This window comes from Ammodytes marinus, assembly GCF_949987685.1.
Source record: "Ammodytes marinus genome assembly, chromosome: 4".
NCBI classification, from domain to species: domain Eukaryota; kingdom Metazoa; phylum Chordata; class Actinopteri; order Uranoscopiformes; family Ammodytidae; genus Ammodytes; species Ammodytes marinus.
In genome coordinates this window covers 25,207,429-25,229,693 of record NC_137233.1, presented here as the reverse complement: position 1 = coordinate 25,229,693, position 22,265 = coordinate 25,207,429, and the positions used below count along the sequence as shown (strand labels likewise).

The following is a 22,265-nucleotide window of genomic DNA, read 5'->3' as shown; positions in this document are numbered from 1 at the left end:
GGACACATTCCGGCTGGGACGATTAGCTGTGTGTGTGTGTGTGTGTGTGTGCGTGCGTGCGTGTGTGTGTCTAAAGTTTGTGGCCCAGTCACAAGCTACTTCACCACTTTGAAGATCAAGGTCTCTGGATTTCATGTCTTGGGTTGCGTGCTCCATTTGAATTGATGGCTTCTCCATAACCACTGTGACATGTGGGCAGCGCTACATGCTAACTCAGCTGCTGTCACTCAAAGAAACATATTTTCATTCTATCATTTTATACAGGCTGAGGAAACAAGGCAAGACACTTTGAATAATAGCAAAATGGGATTTTTATTAGACACTTCAATGCCATGTTAGACACCTTTACTGTTTCAGCTTTGACATTGGTACAACGTTTTTTTCTCCAGACAGTTTGTTTCAATAAATTACTCCCAACATGAACTGCACCTCCTCTCTGCCTCTCGCCCCTTTGACCATGCTTTGCTGGGATTGGCTATTCAACCTGAAGCTGATCTCTGATTGGTCTAGCTGGTAAAACCATCTCTGATAGGTGCTATCAGGTTGTAACCAGAGGCGCGTGTCCTCTGGTTTACCTTGATAAGGCCACAGGTAACAACAGAGCACAGTTTCGGACATGGGGGCACACTGGTGAAACCCATGCATACATTATTTAGACAATGTAACTACTTTTGTTTTTCCTAAGCCAGTGTATCTGGGTAGAGTTGGTGGACTGCATTGATTATCAAGAGTTTGGTTAGAGCACCATATCACAAGCTTCCCCAACCGTTCACAGCATCTTTAGTTACCTCAAACACAAAACCGTTAATCACACTGTAGTGAGTTGATGATGAGAAAAAAAGTTATGGTTTAAACTGTGGCGATGTGACCGAGGCAGAATTACTGGCCATTTGCCTCTGAATGCACAAACGGTGGATGTAGAGGCACGTTACAGCAGTGACACAATGCAACATATTTCTCCCTGATTCTCCCATCTTTTTTTTCTATTCATAACATAAGAATAGAATAGTACCATTAAGCAGTCGGCCAATTACATGTCGCTGCTGGAGTGCACATGGCTGTAGATTTCAATATGCATGTGACAAGAGAACATTAAAGACAGGTGTCCCGTGTCCATACTGACAGATCATTACTGGCTCTTCACAGCTTTACTGTACAGCTGCTAGCCCACGTTTGACCACATGTGGTTGCAGAACTTGTGCCAAAGTCACTCTCTCGCACAGATTAAGAAACTCCTCAGAGTACAGAGAAGAATATTTTCTCATAACAAAGATCCGAGCAGCTTTTGCAGTAACTTGCAGTATTGTGAAACAGGTGGAAGAGCCTTAAAAAAAAAAAAAAAAAAAAAGTACAGTATGTACTGTCGACCAAGAAAAGTGGAATTTGTCCTTGCACAGAGGAGCCTCCTGCATTCCGATTGGTAGGTATCATGTACACAATCCGCTTTGTTTATGAAGTGAATATATATTTATGTATATATATATATATATATAAAAAGTGCTTTAACTGACCGCCCACAAATGTCCCAGCTTGAATCGTCAGACGTACCAAATAATTCACATCAAAGCTCTTCCTTCATAATAACAATGAATGTGACAGTGTGTTTCTGTAAGGCCATGGTTGGCACGCGTTTGTCAAAAAAACATTCAAGTGCAATCGAGTGTTTTGTTTTTGTTTGCTATAAAGAGTGTACCAGTATCTCTCAGAAAAAGCTCTCTGGATATATGCTATTACAAGTCTTTGATCATGCAATAAGGCACCGCAGCTGAACGTTGGTAAAAGCTGAAAAAGGCTTTGTTTTTTTTGTTTGTTTTTTTGAATAAAAATAAAAATACCATCACTCCTTTTCTTTGTCATGCACATAAATTCAAATACTCTTTTGTAAAAGATATATAATATATAATATAAGAAAACTCTTATGTACAGTCAAATGTCCAAAGGTATATTTCTCTTTTTCTTCCCCCTGCACATACATACATACTGTACAAGCTTCCCTACATTTACATGCTTCAAATGCAAGTCACATTTTTTGGAGCTAGAATTCTTTTTTTAATGGCCACCTCCCAAAGAAAGGTTTTTAAACTATGTACAGCTGATACGCTCAGATGGGACGCCACCCACACAAGCTCCGCCTTCACACTCCGGATGCCCCGCCCCCCCTGCTCCCTTTAGTCCAGATCCAGGAGGCTCAATAATCCTCCATATGAGGTAGCAGTTTTTTTTCCCAGTGCAAAAGAAAGAAGAAAAAGTCCACTCCGCTAACTGCTGAGTCCACGTTTAGGGCTGGCCGGAGCGTTGCCTGCTAGTCGCTGGCTCTCCTTAGGGGGGCGCTCTCATTCTGAGAGGCTCTGAGGGCGTGTCCGTTAGACAGCAGAGTCTGTCTGAGCTCAGGCTCACAGTCACTGTCCCTGTGTCCGTGGCTGCTCACTGGGGCCAGTCTCACCGGCTTGTGGAAGGAGTCGTCCAGTGACGGAGAGGGCGTTTGTCCCGTTCTGCTCCCTGGAAAACAAACGGCTAAGTTAGTTAGGTTGCTTTAATTGTCAACTGACACAAGGCGACATTGAAATTTGTCTTTCCGCATAACCCCTCTAAAGACAGCACAGTCCAGAGAGGGTCTGCCGTAGTACAGCACCCCTGGGGCAGTTTTGGGGTCCATTGACTTGCTCAAGGACACAATGGTGGAGATGGAAGGCACTGTAGATGTAATGACCACTAGTTTAGTTTAGTTTTACAACTAACACCCTCCTGTCTGGTGCCGGGGGATCGAACCAGCAACCTCACATGCCTCTTTCCTCTAGGCCATCCTACCACCAGGTCAGTGACCTAACATGTACAGTATGTAGCCCAATATGTTACTATACTAATTCAGCTTTAGGATACAGAGGCAGTGGAATGTTATGCATAGGGCTGTGTTGACATGTGGAGGTGAGAATTGGTATTTGGAGGGCCAACTCCACTGGTATTACTCTCTGGCTGAGGAAGCTGAATCCCGCAACAGGCCCTGACGTGCAGCAGCAGGAGTTTGGCAGCAGTGAGAGCTCAGTGCTTCGTTACAGTCTTTTTCACAGAGATATCCTGAGGGCTTTGGGCGTGCAAATATGATACACTGTCAAATGGTGGAGGGAGCCCATCCGTCAACAATCACCTTCAAAGGATTTTTTGCCTTGACAAGGGGTTCATGAAGTGCTGATCGTTTCTTATCATGGCGTTGCCTGGTAGAAATGATATTCCTAGTAAAGCAGGGGCGGCGCAGGGCCATAAAAGAAGGTGTCTTTTTTTTGTATATGGCATACTGTAGGGCTGTTAGCATTTGTTAGCATTTTCAGTGCTGGTCCTGGAAAGTTTCTGTCAAGCATGTTAAAGGTGAAGTCAGCGATTCTGGAGAAAGCTTGTGATCATGAGGAGATATTTCTGATGTTGCCAGAAAGTGATTTTGTCATCAAGCCTGCTCCAGTATTGCTCACTCCACCTTTACATACATTTAAAACTCACTTACTAACTCCAATGGCCTTACCTTGTCTATCGTGTTGGTTGAGTTGTAACGTGTTGTGGTTTAGGGGGAATCCTTGCGTGTCCTTTCGGAGGCCGTTGGGCGTGCCGTTGCAGAGCGGGGGGGTGTATAGCCCTGTGTCATGCTGTTCTCCTGGGTGACAGTAAGAGTGTGGTGGTGGGGGGACAGAGTGTTGCTGGTAGTCCATGCCTCCAGCCGGGCCGTAGCCATGGGTCAGATAGTCTGGATCTTTGGAGTAGCTGCTGCTGTTCTCCATACAATCAGTGCACACTACTGCGCCATCGAAACCTGCAGGCAAGAGAGAGGGAGAGGAAAATCAGCAACTGTATGTCAACACTGTGGTAAGTGCGTCTGCTGTAATTACATGTGATGCAGAGCAGGCCGTAGCATACAGCAGTGCTTCCTGTGAATGGTGACGCAACACATTGAAGTGGGAGAAAGTGCTGGGGGAGCAAACAAACATTAGCTGGTACCTGTGGTGTCTATGATGTGACCGTTGGGCTGAGGGCCACCCCCGGCCTCCACGCGGATACACACGTCCTGCCGCTCAGACAGCGTGCCCTGAGAGGAGAGGTAGCTGGGCACGTCTGGAGGCACGATCGTCTCATCTGGGAGACAGCAAAGAGATGGACAGAATATATTACAACCAGGGCACTGGATAATGTGAGACTACACCTCTGGCTTTGTTCTACTGTATTTCAAACTTGTGAATAACTTCATCTCGATATAATGGACGGATCAACCGATAACAACTTTTAGGTGCAGCCTTTTGTAAGGAATAATTTTTTTCTCAGATGGACATATTTTTCTGTTTACAATGTTTTTTTCTGAAACAAATTGCCTTAAACAATCCAACATTCTTTGCTCTACTCCTGACACTGCGTCGTGCTCACCTGTGTTGGTGACGCTGCACTCCTCGCTCTTCTTCCTGGTCTGGTAGATGATGCAGACCCACACCAGTGACGTCACCACGATGCTGGTGACCACGGCGATGACTATGATCCCTATGGTGACCGTGCTGGGCCCGGTGTGTGCTGTAACACAGGCTCTGTGTCTCTGGCTGACCTGCAGCTGACTGTGAGCGCGCTCCGTCCCTAACGTGTTAGACATCAGGCAGGTGTAGCGTCCGGCGTCCTCCAGCGTCGCCGTGCCGATGACCAGCAGCTGGTTGCCGGGGGTGAAGTGGTGTCTGTCTGACGGGCGGAGGGGCTGGTCGTTACGCAGCCAGGTGATGCGAGGTGGAGGGCTGCCCAGAGCTTTACACTGCAGGGCCACTGTGTCCCCCACCACCACACTACGGTCCTCAAGGTCCTGGGCCAGGTGGGGGGTCTCTGTGGAGAGCACAGAGAGAGTGGAGATGTTAGTCATCAGATGTTTAGAGAATTTTGCAATAGTGCATTTTTGATCCATATCAGCACTTTGTGGTATAGACTAGTGTACTAAAGCGACATGCTCTAAAACTTAGAACTTTTTATGCCATAGGACTTTCAAAGAAATGAACGTTTGTCATGTTCAAGCCATTGCCCAACAAGTTGACACAAAGTTGACTAAGCTCCACAAAACGCTATGTATTTCTCAGCATGGCAGCGTTTACATTATATGGTGTCGCCCCCAGACACTTGCACAGGAGCTCAGAAAAATCCAATAAGTGCCCAAGAAATCTTTCAGTTGTTGATTCAACTGCTAAGGAAAAACCTGGACGTACAGCAGAATGTATAAAATCCATGTGCAATCACCGAAGGCTGACCTCATGCAGATGGCAGACAGTGCTGCTCCCACATTATTGCTCAGGACAAACCTGGTTTGTCCTGAGCAATATTCAAGGTTCAAGGTTTTTATTAAAACAATATTGTCTATTGTTTGTTTATTGTACTCTTTTACTGTTATTTTTTCCTATTGATTTGCTGTGTTGGAACTTGTTAACTTAACACCAACCTGCCAAAGGGACGAAAGATGTAAATCAGTCCCTGTCTATAATCATATTTACATACAGTACACGTTCATCAATATGCACTGTCACTATTTTAAACAAATAAATCTCAAATCTTAATCTCAGACTGTGGGATTCCTGAGGCCAGCGTTTCCTATTCATCTGTTGTTGTTCCAAAGCAGTGAAGTCTCAGGTTTCTTCTCCGGGCTCAGTGTGTTCTCAGTATTAATTACAGGCTGCTGAGTCAGCAGGATCCACCGAGCACACAGTGTTGTGTTCTGAGTTTGTCATTACACCTCTGAATATCTCATGAAGACCAACTGATGATCCAACAATCATATTTATACATATGAGGGGGCGTGTGTGTGCAATGCTGCTGCTGACACATTGATACATTTTAATGACAGCCCACAGACAGGGTTTCTATCAGGGCAGAATCCTCTCTCCAGAACAATGTTTTCAGTGTTTTTTTTTCTTCCCCGGGACAACTTTCCCATTCTGCTGCATAGAGCTGCATGTGTGTGTTGAGGGCAGACGGGCCTCTCCTCCTCAGACTGAGCACTTCCCCTCACAGTGGGACATACACAGATTAAGAGATCTCACTTAACCCACTTCAGTCGGCCCTGCTCTCTTCCATCAATACGTTCTCCCTCTCCATCAATCCCCCCCTCTCTCTCTCTCTCTCCTCCACCCATCCCCCCCTTCTTTCTTTTCTCTAAATCCCTCTCTCTCTCCTACCTTCCCCCCACCATTCCAACTTTACTTCTTTTTTTGGCTCCCACTCCTTCTCTCCCCCCGCCACTGGTTCCAGACATGGGGCCCCTCGGCTTCAGCCCAGCCCTTCCCCTCCGTCTCTCTCAAACCCAAACATCACACATTCAGTCCAGAGGCTGATGGCCGCTGCAATATTTTACATTGCTGGCTGGATTAGCCCCCTGCTTGAACTGCTGTGAAGTCTCACACACAATGTGCAATAAATTACCGATATGATATGCAAAAATGCATCGCTGAAATACCACCTCTGCCAGTCTGACCATGTTAAATATAGAAAGTGTATTCCAGGCTCTTAAAAGGAAAAATTCAAGGCTTTTTACTATTGTGTGTTAGAACCACCCCCCAGAAACTTTTTTTTTCAGCTCCGTTCAACAAGGGACTGCTTCTGCTCAGTTCAAAGACAGAGGACAAAGATGATCTATGTCCAGAGGAAGGCTATAGGAGAGCGTTATGTTTGATTTAACAGTGTAAAACAGCCAATAAAGTGGGAGCACTGAGGCCTGCAGTGAAGCAGCCATGACTGTCCCTCCCACCGAGAGAGAGAGGAGAAGGGAGAGGAGGGTGGGAATGCCTAACAAACACCCTCTGTGAGTCCCCCACCATCCCCCCATCCTTTGACCCCCAACTGTGACCTTTCACCCCTGACCTGCAGCAAGGCCACAGCTGCAGAGAAAGAGAAGAAAATATAAAGCCTCTCATTCTGCTTCAAGCCCTTCAGACAAACTGACCAATTCCCAACTGAGCGCCGGCCGAGGCTATTTCCAAGAGCTCAGATATATTTTTGGTTGGGGGGGGAATGTGGGAAAATGATCAACACTGGGTTACACCGAACGCGAGGGCCAATAATAGCTTGACTAAACAAGGAGAATACCCATAGTAGGATTATCCAGCCCCTTACCCAGCACTGTGAGGGTAGCGTTGGCGGATGCGGTGCCCGCTGTGTTTTTGGCGGTGCAGCTGTACACGCCCATGTCCTCTGGCTTGACGTCCATGATGAAGAATACATCATCATCGGGCATGACGTGCATGCGTCTCTCGCGCGCGGCTGGAAAGTCCGTCCCTCCGTCTTTCTGCCAGGCGATCTGCGGGGCCGGGTGGCCCTCGGCGGCACACTCCAGCCGGGCTGTGTGCCCCGTACGGATGGTGCTGTCCCTGGGAGTCTTCACAAAGGATGGGAGGACTGTGGAGAAATGGAGATGATGTTTATGTCAAGTGAAGTCTGTGCAATCCTGTTGTTTTTTAGATAAGACCCTTGATAGAAGTTGTTCCTGATTACAAAGCGGTACACACACACACACACACAGTTATTCTACCCACACACAAACAGCTGGTAATAGCATTCGAAAGCGGGAGCTTCCGGAGCCCATGCCTGCTGTTAACTGCTGCCCCCTTTTTGTATTTGCATGTGTGCGTTAAAGATACAGTCAAAAATATGGTTGTGGTCCCACCACAAACTACAGAAGCAGATAGGAGGTCTGATGCAGTCTTGGACAGGGAACTTAACACTGGATAACATACTCTCCATTCTCAGAAAAGCAGAGTGATAGAGCATGCAGAAGAGATGGCCCCCTGTTAGCGCTGACATGCAGCTAAATCAATTTGTTCCGAATACCATCCTTGGAGAGAGCCAAAGAGAGAAGACTTTATTCAAGTGAAAGAGAGGAACTCAGCATGGCCACTTATCTCAATCGCGCCTTTGTCAAACGGACACAACTGAAACTCCGATAAGTCTAAACATAAACAGTCATTTTATTTGGTGGTAAGGAGGTGATCTGATCACACACATATTACCAGAGATAATGGAGCACCTTGTTTTTTTTTGCTTGTTGTCAAAATCATTTTTTGTCAAAAATCTGTGAATATCTCCTCACTATCTGCTACCTACAAATACTGTGTGAGTGCTGAAAAATACACAGCCTAGACTCTGTAAACGGGCATGTTGCTAGCTTTGTTTACATACCCTTTGTTTACTTACAGTTTACAGAGCCTGGGCTGTAAAATTAAAAAAAAAAAATCAGCGGTCACACAGTACCTGACAGGAAGCATATCATGAGAAGACATATTCACTGATTTTGACAAAAAAAGGGATTTTGTCACCAAGCGTTCTCCGGAATTGCCCTTAAATCTAATGTGAGTCACCGAGTATATCAACACAGAATTCCTTTGAAGAAGAAAAAAAAAAAAAACCTACCGTTGACGACGAGGCGGGCCTTGCCAGAGTAGGTGGAGCCAAAGTGGTTGGTGATGATGCACTGGTAGCGTCCCTCGTGGGCGAAGGTGACGTGGCGCAGGTGCAGTATGGTGGTGTACTCCATGACTCCCGAGCCGCCGTGGTCTGACGTGGTGGAGGTGCCCGCGTGGTGAGCTCTCACGTGGGCAAAGTTCTCCGTCTCCCCGTGGCGTAGCAGCTCCTGGTCCTTACGCCAGGCGAAGCTCATGGGGGAGGAGCTACTGCTGGCCGCCGTACAGGTCAGGTGCACGTCGCTACCCAGCACTGTGACCATGGTCTCGGGCTGCACGGTGATCTGCGGCTTGGGGAGGTCGTCTGATAGCCAGGGCGAGAAAAAGTCCAAGATTCACTTTCTGTTTCTAAGGTTTCTTATGATCCATGCTTTTTACTTTGTTTTATTTAGCCTGTGCCTATCAAGTTGTAGAAAGACTTTTTGTTTCTGAATGTAATGTGTCTGTGATTTGGGGTGGGAAGGGAAGGGTGAGGGGGTGGTATTGTTCTGTTTTTCTTATTTAATTTGAATTTTATATAGGCCTACTGTAAAGCACTTTGTGTTACCTTCACTCTGTATGAACAGTGCTATAAAGTTTGATTTTATTTGAGGGTGAGGATTGTTTCATTTCATATCTCATCTAGTTATTTATTTATAGGGATAATGCTCATTAATCGACAGACAGGGATGCTGTAAATAAGCCAGAGTTAGCTGTGTGTGCTAATGTTCATCCGTTGTCCCTTAGCCAGTTCTTTAAAAAGGCAACTTGCTGGAATACCAGTTATTGAAGGGGAAGAGCTAAAGAAAAAGCACGATCCACATGTGTGGTCCAATGTCCAAACATCACAAATGTATCTCGGTAGGTGTCCGCTTGAAATGCGTAAACGGACGTTAAAGGAGCTAATAAAAAATACACATAAAGATCCATTAGCATGTCACGGCTAAACAAAAAACAAAACACAAACAAATAAGTGCAACTGTGTAAATAACAAGAACAACGCCAAGCTGTCCATTTGGCTTTTGCTCAACAACAACAACCACACACACACACACACACATACACACACACTCACCACACACAAAGCTGCTGGGTGGAGCCTGGAAGATGCTGGTGCCCTTGAGGCTCTCTGGGTGGGCGCAGGTGGCATTGACACCGTCCTGCAGACCGCGGGCCACCAACCAGGTGGGCAGCCAGTGGAGCTGGCAGTCACACAGGAAGCTGTCACTGTGAAGGAGACTGAATAGAGGAAAAGGAGAGTAAGTCCATGTGGTGTATATATCAAGTATAATGCATGTGTAACTTAATATGGATTTCTGTGAGTGCAGTGCAGATGCTTTTAAGCACTGAGGGATTTTCGGGGCGTGTGTTTGTGCCGCCGGCTGTTTTTTTGTGCACGTGTGGATTTATTTGTGTCAATGCATCGGTTCAACTCACAGGCTTTTGAGGTTCTTCATCTTACTGAAGGCATCGGGCTGGATGGAGCGGATAGCATTGTTCCCCATGCTCCTGTTGGGGCACATTACACATTGTCTCATGAATGGTTTACACATTTGAACAGCCATAAACACACACATACGCTTGCAGGCTTTGGTTAACAAGCATCTGACCCTGTAACCTAGGCGGAAATATACGCATGTCTGAGGAAACCTTCCAGCTTTTCCCGTCCCTCCCTGCACTCATTTGAAAAAAAAAAAAAAAAAAAAAAAGGCCTGTGAAAGAGCTTATAGGAATTCCATTTCTCTTCGGCAGAGTTGGCCATATGCTGAATGACTTTGTTCCTACGGCAAAAGCAGGCAGGCAAGAGGAAAAAAAGGCCAAAGTTGAGATTGCGCTAGGCTAACAAGAGAGTAGCAGCTGGGGTGCTCGCAAAAAAAAAAAAAAAAGGCCTCTGTCTTCTCCTTTTACAAAGACGCTATTAAATTGCTAGCAGCCTGCGCTTTGCCAGCTACTTTTGGCAATACTCCACCATCACCAGCAGCAGCTAACCCTCTCTTCCTCACTCTCTCTCTCTCTCTGTGTGTGGGAGGAGGAGGGGAAGCCGAGCATTGTGGGATATACTCACAGGTGTTCCAGGGTCTCCAGGCCAGAGAAGGCTTTCTTGGCCACCGACTTGATCTTGTTTCCAAACAGAGTCCTGCCGTTTCCAAACATGAAGGGTGTCGATTGATGAAGAGAGAGAGAGAAAAATAGAGAAGAGGGGTAGAATGGGGTGAGAGAGAGAGAGAGAGAGAGAGAGAGGGAGAGAGAGGGAGAGAGGAGCACAATTAGCGAGGCTGAATCTGATAAGAGTGAGGGGATTGAGGTATTGGAAATTTGAACTGTGCAGAGATTAGCCTGGAGGAAGGGTGAGGGAGATTGGATGTGTGTGTGTGTGTGTGTGTGTAGGGAGAGAGGGGGGGGCACCTGGGCTCTGTGCTGCTCTTCAAAGACCACTTTTATCTTAATTAGAATTTAATAGCAATGACCAGACGGGGGGCTGTGTGTGTGTGTGTGTGAGCTTGTACGGACATACGTGCGACCACGTGAGCGTGTGACTGAGCGTGTCTGTCAAGCCTGTGAGTGCTGTAGGCCAAGAAGTGAGTCGCTGTTCCCCTCCGATCAGGGTGCTCCCTAATCCCTTGTTCATCTTCCAGCCCTCCTCTCTTCCCTCGTTCATCTCCTCTCCTCTCCTAGCCTTCACTCACTTGACAGGAAGAGGAGACACGGCTGGCTGCTTCCCCATAAAAGACCCCAGTGTCCCTCCCAACTCATCCGCATGTACACACAAACAAACGGCTGTCCCTGTCACAGCCACGGCCATGAGAAGGCTACTTTGTCATTGTCTCAAACTTTTATTTTGAAGGAATTTTAAAAAACTAAATAGAAATTCAAGAATTTGCTCATCCATTTGCTAGGCAAGGTGCTAATAGGCTACAGTTGGCTTCATGATTCATTGAGATACCAAATGAAAATAAAATTAAAAATAAATAAAAATACTGTAAACATAATAAAAGTGCTCTCTGTGTTCGGTTGATGAGTCCTCCCAATCAGTATGTATAGACATTAGACAAATCTATTCGCAATATGCATGATTACAACTGCAATACTTTTTGTTAAGCTGCAAACTCAATATGTCTGGTATGATGCTTTTCACCCCTACTTTCCACATAGCTCTCCTGTTTGGTAAGTGAACTAGGCCAGCGCTTTCACTTGTCCAATTGTTATAAGTTTAAGAGTAGTTATCCTTAAGATTCTAGCATGTGGCAGAATGTCACAAGGAAACCCCCAGTGTGTGTGTGTGTGTGTGTGTGTGTGTGTGTGTGTGTGTGTGTGTGTGTGTGTGTGTGTGTGTGTGTGTGTGTGTGTGTGTGTGTGTGTGTGTGTGTGTGTGTGTGTGTGTGTGTGTGTGTGTGGTGGACACTTTGATGTCTCACCCCTCTACTCTGATTCTTTTTCCCATGACTCTGTTTGCCAGCGTTGGGATGCAGCGGAGCCGCTTCCGCCAAACGCCGTGACAAAAGGGGCCGGGTCAGAGGGCGGGGTGTGTGGGGGTGTTTGATGTTTTGATGACTGAATGCAGCCCCTCAATTTCACCCTCTCTCAGTTCCAAACAACCAAGGACTGGGATAGAGAGAGAGAGAGAGAGGGGAGGCATGGAGGAGAAATAGAAATAAGCCTATTGGGGGGGAGTGAACCCCTGCCAGCCAAGAGAAAAAGCCCTTTCTCTCCCTCTTCTTTCTCCCGGTTTCTTTTCTCTTTGAGCACTGTTCACACTGGGAACCATCTTGGCTGGACATCCATCTTTTCATCCTGCAGGTTTGAGGACTGTTGTGCCAGAAAGCGCCACGTCTGCTGTAATTTCTCACTCACTCGCCAAATTTTCTGACATTGAACTTTTTTTTCTTTTCTTTTTTACTGGCTGCCTTGATGAACACATCCATGAGTAATCAGATTTATAAAAAAAAACAGATAAATGATTCACTGTGTCTCCTCTTTTTTTGCAGCCATTAGCAGCAACGAAAAATCCCAGTTTGGCCATAAACTACAGGGGAAACAATGAAATCATGAGATGAAAGCCAGACCGAACTGGCCGGAGCCTTCCACTGAACGATTGTAGTGAAGAAAAGAATGACCTTGGATGTTTCAAGAACAAGCTCTTGTTTAACAAAAAAAAGGACGTGGGGCCCAAATATTACGTCATTGTAACTTCCCTACCAAGTGTAGTGTGGGGTCCTGTGGGGGACAGAGAGCTCAAACCCACTGGCCTTATTGTGGACTAGCTAAACTTAGCTGGCAATGACGCGGGGAATGGGGATTTGTGTGGGGAAAAGTTGGAAGCAAAGAAAAACGAGAACGCTATATTCTGTTGGTCTGATTGTCCTGTTTTTGAAGAGCAGCATAGAAAGGAAAGGCAGGAGGGAGGGAGGGAGGGAGGGAGGGATGGATGGGGAATTGAAAGAAAGAAAGAAAAGAGTTGAGACACTCACAGCTTGTTGAGGCTGTCCAGTCCGGAGAAGGCCCCGTTGGTGTCCTCTATTGTGCCAGAGATGTCGTTATGGTCCAGCTCCCTGTGGAGACAGAGAGAAAAGAGTGGGATAAGAGAGATGGAAGAAAGAAAGGAGGGAAGGAGAGGGAGAAGAGGGATTGGGGTCTTGCCAGCACTGAAGCGTTTCACAGGCACTGGCAAGAGGAGGACGGTCTGGAAGTCACGGGTTACCCCCCCTTCACCCATACACTCCCCCCCCCCTCTCTCTCTCTCTGCACCTGGCCTTAAGAGCCCCTCTGCCGCTCTGCTCTGCCAACCAAGCGCATTCTTTCCTTAGAAGGGGTTGGTGTGCACGTAAGCATGGAGGGGCATGTGCGTTGGTTGTGTCGAGGCAAAGAAGAAAAACATGTATAAATCATGACGGCATGGAGAGGGATTGGCGGGAACATAATGCCTTGCGAGAGGCCAAACAGTTGGGTCCGTTGGTCTGATCTGGTGGCGGGTAACGGCACAGCCAAAACCAAAACCAAAACTGTGAGTCTTAATGAGTGTAGGAGGCCAGCTCGGCCGCGGCCTGGCAGAGATGAATTGGATTCAGACGCAAAGAAATAGAAGACAAAAGACCCCCGGCCTTGAATGCACTTTATTTCCCCCTTCCAAGGCCTTCAGAACTACCTCTGGAAGTGAAGACATAGCTGCGCAAGAGACCACCGCTCCACCCCTCTACATGGCAATCCAAAAAGAAAAACAACACAGTCGGAACCATTAAAAAGACTTTCTTTCAACACTTTCAGAAAGGCCTTTGAGGTTGACGGTCAGCCACACCCTCCACAATAGCTCCCTCTTCTCCTCCCCTTCCCAATGCTTTCCAAGCATCTTTCATTACCCACTCTGGCTCTTTTCAGTCTCCATTGGATGCTGTCTTTAGTTGGGAGGACTGGACAGGGGCCGCCAATTTCCTAACTCTTTCTGGCTGGCTGGATGTGAATGGCCGTCGCCTTGTTAAAGCAAGGCCAGTGGTGGGGGCTGTGGAGCGGGGAGAAAGAGGGGGGGGGCCCGATGAGCCAAAGACCCCCGTGGCCGAATTAGAGGGCAGGCTGGCTTGTTTGGAGCTTTCACACCCCGATGCAGGCTCCAGCCCCATGTCAGCACGTCCCGCAGCACAGGCCCAATTAAAGCTCCCCCGGCTCCTTTTCAGGGCCCGGGCCCATGCCTGTCCAACCCTCCACTGATTAGATTAGGCTCTGCCTCAAAGACGCCCAGAGCAAGAGCGTTAAAGAGAGGAAGGAGAGGGGGAAAAAGATCATGCAAAATAAAGACGGAGATACTGTGTGTATATTGTGTATAACACAAGGAGATGACAGGATACACTGAGGATAGAGGAATGGGCATTGAGCGTGCTTATAAAGAGGGCACAGCCAAAAGCAATTAAAGGTGGAGTCAGCCATTCTGGATAATGCTTCTTGTCAAATTCAGTGAATATCTCCTCACTATCCGCTACCTGTCCGAAAATTGTTCCCCAGAATTGCTGACTCTACCTTTTAAGAAAAGCATGAGAAAAAGGGACCAAGATAAGGTCAGTCAAAGGCTCAGCTACCCTGTTCCACCATGTCTTTCCCTCTGCAGCTAGTTCTAGCACCCAGTGTGCCAGCAGCAGAAGGCCTTATGTGCCTTGGCTTGTCAGCCAGCTGTGAGAGAGAGAGAGAGAGAGAGAGAGAGAGAGAGAGAGAGAGAGAGAGAGAGAGAGAGAGAGAGAGAGAGAGAGAGAGAGAGAGAGAGAGAGAGAGAGAGAGAGAGAGAGAGCTTGTCTAGTAAACCTCTGGCAGAAACCCTTCCTCTCTGGCTCTCTCTCTCACTGTGGAGGAGGCTCAGCCAACAGGACCTTGGTAGGGAACCAAGACCCCCAAGTCTTTCTTCTGGATTTATCCCCCTGACTTTCTCCCTTTCATTCCCTCCTTATGGGCCTGTTTGGATCAGTTTAAAAAGCTGGGGGGAAGGATCTCGAGGGAAGTGAGCGACACAGAACACCTTTAGTGTCTTGTGTTGAGTGCTCAAGAAAAACAAAAAAAACTCCAAAACTAAATCTAGACAAAAGGGGGGAACAAAGTGTGAAAGGAGTAGAAAATGATAAGCAGTTGCCATAGAAATAGCTTGAAACGCATGGAATAGACACCAATGCAAATGAGCTCAACCTGAATAGTAAACAAATCAAAAGGAAGGCACCAACGTATAAGCCCTCTGAATATCAGATATCACCGAGAGGGGCAAAACCAATATTAAACCATCTCGGCTTTCACTGCTCCCGAGTGGCTCATCTTGGCCATAAACATCAGCGCTGGGCAAAAGCCTTAATGAGTGGGGTATAGCTAGCTAAGGGGTCGTTTGGGGGCTTGGGTTAAGGTGGTTTTATATGGTGGGGGGGAGTGGGTAAGGTGGTTGTACTTACAGGTTGCGTACAGACTTGAGGCCCCTGAAGGCTCCCTCTGTGATGTGGCTGATGGAGTTGTGGCCCAGGCGCAGTGTGTGCAGTTCGCCCAGCACGGCCAGACTGCCTTCATCCAGTCGAGTCAAGTTATTATACGACAGATTCCTGGAGAGAGAGAGAGAGAGAGAGAGAGAGAGAGAGAGAGAGAGCCAGACAGACAGACAGAGAGAGAGAGAGAGAGAAGGGGACAGAGGCAGACACAGAGTCGGAGAGAGAGAGGAAAAAAAGAAGGATGGGGAGAAAAAAAAAGAAAGATGAATGTACTGTGTGAGGTCTGGGAAGGAGATGACAGGTTGGCAGAAACAGCTAACGGCAGCTTGCTACATCATTATACTTAAATTTCACGGCCGATTCCAATGTCTATTTGCCACTCCTGTGATGTGTTTTTCCATTGTGAACGTTCGCTTCACCGCAAGACATTAACAGAGAGCAGGCTTAGAGAGCAACCTCAGAGCTCCAAATGAGGTCCGAAACTGTTTTAACAGGGAGTGGAAGGAATACTCGGTTGAGACTTTTACATGTCTTCTAACCTCCATGTATAAGCCTACTTGAGCATGCGGTAAACCCCAGGGAGAATACTCTGTCACTCCTGTGTACTGCAGCCCATAAACTATATTACTGATGTCCATATCTAGCCTTCATATCTTTCCTCTTTTTATTATTACAAAGCTGAGGGAAATCCAAATGGGATGAGAAGGTGGATTTCCAAGCACATTCACTCCATTTAGGAATTTGGAAAGAAAGAATACTCTCCACTCCTAGCAAGATGGAACCTGACTTCGGAAAAATCTTGGTCCATGTTATTTTCTCCAAACTTGTTTAAATTTGTATGTAGGCTTATGTATGTTTTGTTTTTGTATTTAAACTTCAAATTGTTTTCTAATATGTGGAAATGACCCTTTAGATAAATCCTTATTATAAAATCCAATAATGTCATCCTTCAAGCAGTGGTCAAAGGCAGTATTGTGCGGTGCATTGCCCTCTCTGAGGCCCTCACTGTCTGTGTCTGTCTCTGTGGTCCTCGTCTCAGGTTTGCTTGAGCAGCCATGTGTGCAGAGATTCTCCCCTGATGACCAGCTCAGCGCTGGCCCATTGGGGAATGCAATAACAGGCTTTCCTCATAAAGACCAGTCACTCCCTTTCTATTTAACTAGATCATAAAAAGTGATATAACATATGACTGGTGCGGGATGATTCGCGGATGGCGCTGGAGGCAATATGTCATCCATGGACGTGTGCACGGGAAATGGCATTGAGATACACAGAGCAAGCAAACCGACATGTCTGCCTCTTTTATCCCTTCTGTTACACATAAACAAACATGGACGCCGCAGATACCGTTGAGCTACCTGCGCTGTTAGCAACGCCTCAGCTGAGCAAAGCACTTTACAGCAGCAATATGACAGAGACAAGTCAACAGAACAGCACACACTCTCAGATAATAACTCCTCTTTCCCCGAACACAAAGGGCGGTGAAGGCCATTCCTTGGTGTCATTACCACAAAACAACTGGTACGAGGATTACACGCCAAAGCCCCCCCACGCTTCAAACCTGAGCACAAAAAAAAATCTTGTCGAACGGCTTTGAGTGAGGTTTAGCCTAGCTCTAATTATGGGATAAACAGGCTTATTTCTGTGAATAGCGTTGCATATTGAGTGTTAAAGCACAATGTCATTTAACCCTAGGGGCAGCTAGATGGATTCCCAGGGTATAGGACAAGGGCTTTAGAGACTGAAAAAAAAAAAAAAAAAAAAAAAAATCAAGTGAAATTTTCACTTTGCAGTTTCACAACTTTTCTATTTTAAGTTGAACTACAGTGAACGTACTGTTTGTTCTTCGTAGCCTCCACCTCCTTCCCACTGGCACTTATCATTCCAGGTTTCAGAAACCCTTAACGGCTGTATACTAAAAGGTTTTTTTTTTTTTTTTTTTTTTTACAAAGAGGACATTTGGCAAAAGGAGTTGAAATGTTCAGGCTAATTAACATGCTAGTACTCACAGTTCCCTTAGCTTCTGGCAGAACTTCCATCCGTCTGCGTTGATGCGGGCTATGGAGTTGTTACTGAGGAATAACTGCTGAAGAGAGGACAGGCCGTACAGAGAGCCACTGTTCACCTCAGACAGGCTGTTGTAGTCCAGGTGACTGCGAGGGACAAACATGGGGCAAAATGATTATTATCAGGAACTAGGATATTGGATGAACTTGCCACAATGGTTTCAGGCAACAGGCGTTTGGTTGTAAATGTTACACCCTGAAATGACTACAATTGCAGCTGTGTTTCCAGTAGAAATGCTATGTCATTTGTAACGATTACTGTGTTATTTTGCATGTAATTGACATAGTATGCGAGTGCAGGTCACCAGTAAATAGAAAAAGATCTTAGTCGTACAAGGTTGGGCAGGTGAGTATTCCTGTAATAAGTCAGTATCTGGTGCTATTAGGATTAGCCTGTCAGCTAGTGCTTTCTCCAAGCTACGTGCTGCAAGACAAACTCCAAATATCAGATGGAAAGTTTAAGATATTAGTTGGTTGATGATTTTGATGTGTGGAGTGTCGTGTGCCAAAGAAGAAATCTGTCACATAAATGTATGATAGCTACGTTATGTAAATGTGTTATGTTATTTATTGATACAGTTTCAGTTATCCTCCCCCCCCCCCCCACTTACAGGACTTTCATCTTGGCCAGGTCCCAGAAGGCTCCGTCGGTCAGTTTGCTGATGCTGTTTCTCTGCAGCTTGAGAACCTCCAGGGCGGACAGACCCTGGAAGGTCAGACCCTCCACCTGACGGATACGGTTCCTGTTCAGCTCACTGCAGGGTGGACGCAGAAAAAAAGAAGAATAATTGCAACCTGATCATCATGGAAAAAAAATCAGTCAAGCACTTCATCATACTTTAAACCGTCAAAATATTTTACCCACATTCACATTCAGGCAGGAAAGAAAAACAATGAATGTGGCTATTGTTTTGCCCTCATTCTACAATTAACATCCATCACACTGAACTGAAGTCAAAACCATCCCTGTAAAGCCCTGCACGCTCCAGTTGGGAGCATTTTGTAGCTAACAAACCCCCAGCTTAAACAGGCATTCCTCAGTGGTGTCCTTTGCACCTGTGGCATGAGGCCAGCGCTGTATACCCACAGGCTTTAGCTCACAAACAAGGGGACAAGTTATGGCCCTATGAATTACACAGTAATACTAAAAGGATGTATGAAAGACAACGAGGTGGAAGAATAGAAACCGCAGTACACAGTGTACTTTTAGTATGTGTGTGTGTGTGTGTGTGTGTGTGTGTGTGTGTGTGTGTGTGTGTGTGTGTGTGTGTGTGTGTGTGTGTGTGTGTGTGTGTGTGTGTGTGTGTGTGTGTGTGTGTGTGTGGGCTGTAAAAGCCCTCAGGTTGGCGAAGATAAACAACATCCATACAGGTTTCTTTTGTATCCAATGTGCATCACCACCATTAACCATGTGCACAGATACAGTGTCACTGGGGGCCACCTGTTCAACAAAAGGCACCTGGGGGGGAAACTAGCAGAGCCACAATGGGGGAGTACTCCCATTACGTGAGTCCCTTTTGCTCTCCCGAATGGAGGCGTTGAGCTACAAATAGGTCGCCCTCACTGTTAACGCTGGAGGGAGCTTTGACCAAGATAATGGAGCACGGTGTTGTCGGGAATGAACCAACCACTTTGGGGGATATGAAAGGCGGTAATAAATCACCGATAATACGACTCCGGTGTTTACCTAGTCAGAGCATATCCACCCCTAGAGGTATAGCTCAAGCTAATAGCATTCCAAATGTTAAACACACAAGGGCTCGATCAACAAAACCACTGCTCAATCATTCTTTTCAATTCTGTGATCCCCTTCCAAAAGGCTACAACTTCCCTTTTCAGCCTGAACACAAGTGTCAAATATATATATATCGCTTTAGTAGCTCTTAACTTATTCTGACACATCTAACGCTACATTGTCAACACACTAACTATGTTGTTTAAAGACTTTTTTCACCGGTGGAGGTGTATTGAACTCTGAGATCCTATGTATTATAAATGTGCAAACATTTTAGAAATCGGTTCATCGTAGCCAGATAAAAGGCAGAAAAGAGTCATTTGTGGTCTCACTGTCTAACCCTACATGTTCCCGTAAAATGTAGGGTTAGGATTAACAGGACAGCTGGGCCAAGGGAAGACTGAGGGATGAAAAACCTAATTCATTTTATTATATTAGCGTTTGTATAATAATAGAACGCCAGTTCCATATTGGTGAAGTATTCCTTTAAGTGATGTAGTTGGGCAGTATACTCACAGCTGGGTGAGGTGGGGGAGCTGGAAGGCTCTGACGGGGACCTGGCTGATGCGGTTCCGGCTCAGTCTCAGGACCTGTAGTGTAGAGCCCAGATGGTCCAACACTCCAAGTTCCAACGAGCTGATCTTGTTGTTGCTAAGGTACCTGGACACAGATACAGTGCATTGTGACAATGGACAATTAATAACAAACATTGTTACTCATTGTTTCAGTCTATTGAGTTATTTTACAAATTCTGTGTATGCCGTAATCAATTTCCCCACCATATGTTTCCATTAAAGGTCACTTACAACGCAAAATGTACAGCACTTTGGACAACAACTGATGTTGTTTTTAAATGTGCTTTGACTTTGACCTTTAATATGCAGCTTTAGTGAGGTATTGTTCGTACAAATGTTATTGTCTTCATTGCCATTCTACTAATATTTTATTTAATTTGATTGAAATCCTAAAGTTTAGTTGCACATCTTTATCATGTGTTATATTCAGCGTGTACTTACAGGTCTCTGATTTGGAGGCCGGCAGGAAAGCAGTGTCCTCGGAGCTCGGTGATGTCATTGTTGCTCAGGTCCAGCGTTTCCACAGAAACCAGGCCTCTTGTCCGCCGGCCGTCTATACTGCGGATCTTATTATGATGCCTGGAAAAAAGAAAAGGACGCACACATAAAAGCCATTAGGTGTGAGAGAGACCTACATGTCTGCCTCTTGGAAAATATTACCCTGCATGCTTAGCTTCGGTGTCCTTTTTCACCCCATCAACTATAGGGAAGACACTCCAAATCCTCCCCAGGCTTCTTTAAAGGCCCTCTCAGGCACAAAGAGAGCAGAGTACACACACAGCAAAGTGCTCTCCATTCACCCCAAACTTTATAAAAGAGCTTCCACAAGCTTATTTAAACAAATCCCAAGGACACCTGTGCTTCTCAACAGAGCTTTAGACGCAGAATCTAGAAGATAGATGGGGGGCCTCGCTGATCAACCAGAGACACTTAAAGGGGGATTTCGGAGCACTTCAGTGTGTGTGATGGAATGGATAGATGGCTGTGTGACTCTTGTTCTGCCCACTATCAGGGTCCCAATCTACCCAGGACAAAGGAGCTATTGAAGAGATAACAGAGGAACAAAACCTAACCCATCCTCAAAAAAAAAAGAAAAAGAAAAGTCTAACAAGCAAACAATTAACATTTCTTTGCACAAGGATGTCAGTAAAATGCAATACTATATCACCCTTTCTAGTTAAAACCTTCACATTTTTAGCTGCACTGTTTTCTTGGGCCTAGTTAGCCTGGTGAGTCAGAAGCAAGACAGAAGATTTTGTTTTTATCTTGGCCCTGTTAAGGGGTAGCCTGGCTCCGCCTGCCTACCTACTTCCGCTCAAATTTAATTTTCCCTTCAGTAGTCAGTCTGGGTCTGGGGTATATTCATAAGTTCCTGCTCAAACAGATTTCTACCGGTCCAATCAGCAAACAGAGGGAGTGGCTGAGAACGATGACGTCGAGGTTGTGCGCCAGTTTCAGTTATTATCACAGGAAGACAATGGATAAGGATACGATCGAGAAAAGCTATTCAGTCTGTTGTGGCAATGCTGCCGAATATCGATAAATTAAAGCCGGAGCAAGAACAAGCTTTGCTGAGTTGTGTTGGTTTCCGCCCGGTCCCGGCGCAAGACACACGTCACGACCAAGCGCTATGCGATTGATTATGGCAGATCCGGAGTGGCACTGGGCAGATCCAATCATTTTAAACCTCAACAGACACCCGCCTCCAAGTGAGTGAACGTTTGTCAATTGAGCAGTTCCAGACCCTCTGTACAAATGAAATGAAGTACGATGGTCTGGTAGAAACCCAAACAAGACAAAGCTACACTGCAAACAGACAAGTAGGCAAATGTTACAAAAAGTACTGTAACATGCAAAGCAGACATGCAACTAAACACAAGACACAGATAGATCACTGGTGCAGCAAGGCGGATGTCTGTAAAGGTGTGTGTGTGTGTGTGTGTGTGTGTGTGTGTGTGTGTGTGTGTGTGTGTGTGTGTGTGTGTGTGTGTGTGTGTGTGTGTGTGTGTGTGTGTGTGTGTGTGTGTGTGTGTGTGTGTGTGTGTCTCCATATAAGCCGAGTGTGTTAGGAGAGTCCGATGGCCAGTGTTATCTGAGCAGACATGAAAGCCTTCGCTGTGTGACGCATTTGACGCATGCCTGGGTGCTAACTAGGGACGAGAATTTCATTTAGTATCCCTTTCATTTACCCGACCGGTCTAACAAAAATCTAATCAATAATAATGGGGCATTTTATTTTCTCTTGCACAACACAGGTTTTATTCCCCAATTTCCAACATGTATCTACTCGATGTCAAGAAATGTGAACAAGACGCTGACAAGAGATGCATCAGTCAGTGTATCGCTTCACTGTCTAGTCAGAGCATTGACCCTTCTTTGTCAAGTAGGAATATCAACTGAATCGCACATCTTAAGATCAATTCACTTGACCTATGGAGAGTTTGACAGCATTTGAAAAAAAAGAGAGAAGAAGACCACATGCAAAGCTTCCCTTCTTAATGAAAGCTCAG

General features: G+C 46.0%; 1 protein-coding gene across 1 annotated transcript in view; it reads right to left on the bottom strand.

The window, feature by feature from the left end:
• Positions 1-303: 303 nt before the first annotated feature.
• lrig1 (leucine-rich repeats and immunoglobulin-like domains 1) overlaps positions 304-22,265 on the bottom strand; it is a 39,760-nt gene continuing 17,798 nt past the window's right edge. Inside the window, exons 4-18 of the mRNA XM_080026781.1 lie at positions 20,197-20,334; positions 19,697-19,840; positions 18,057-18,200; positions 17,389-17,532; positions 15,350-15,493; positions 12,905-12,985; positions 10,501-10,572; positions 9,873-9,944; positions 9,511-9,674; positions 8,407-8,760; positions 7,114-7,395; positions 4,405-4,842; positions 3,985-4,119; positions 3,515-3,799; positions 304-2,499 (exon numbers count right to left, since the gene is read on the bottom strand). Coding sequence (XP_079882907.1) covers positions 2,303-2,499; positions 3,515-3,799; positions 3,985-4,119; positions 4,405-4,842; positions 7,114-7,395; positions 8,407-8,760; positions 9,511-9,674; positions 9,873-9,944; positions 10,501-10,572; positions 12,905-12,985; positions 15,350-15,493; positions 17,389-17,532; positions 18,057-18,200; positions 19,697-19,840; positions 20,197-20,334 — 2,794 coding nt within the window. The 3' untranslated portion in view covers positions 304-2,302. The remainder of the gene's footprint in view (positions 2,500-3,514; positions 3,800-3,984; positions 4,120-4,404; positions 4,843-7,113; positions 7,396-8,406; positions 8,761-9,510; positions 9,675-9,872; positions 9,945-10,500; positions 10,573-12,904; positions 12,986-15,349; positions 15,494-17,388; positions 17,533-18,056; positions 18,201-19,696; positions 19,841-20,196; positions 20,335-22,265) is intronic.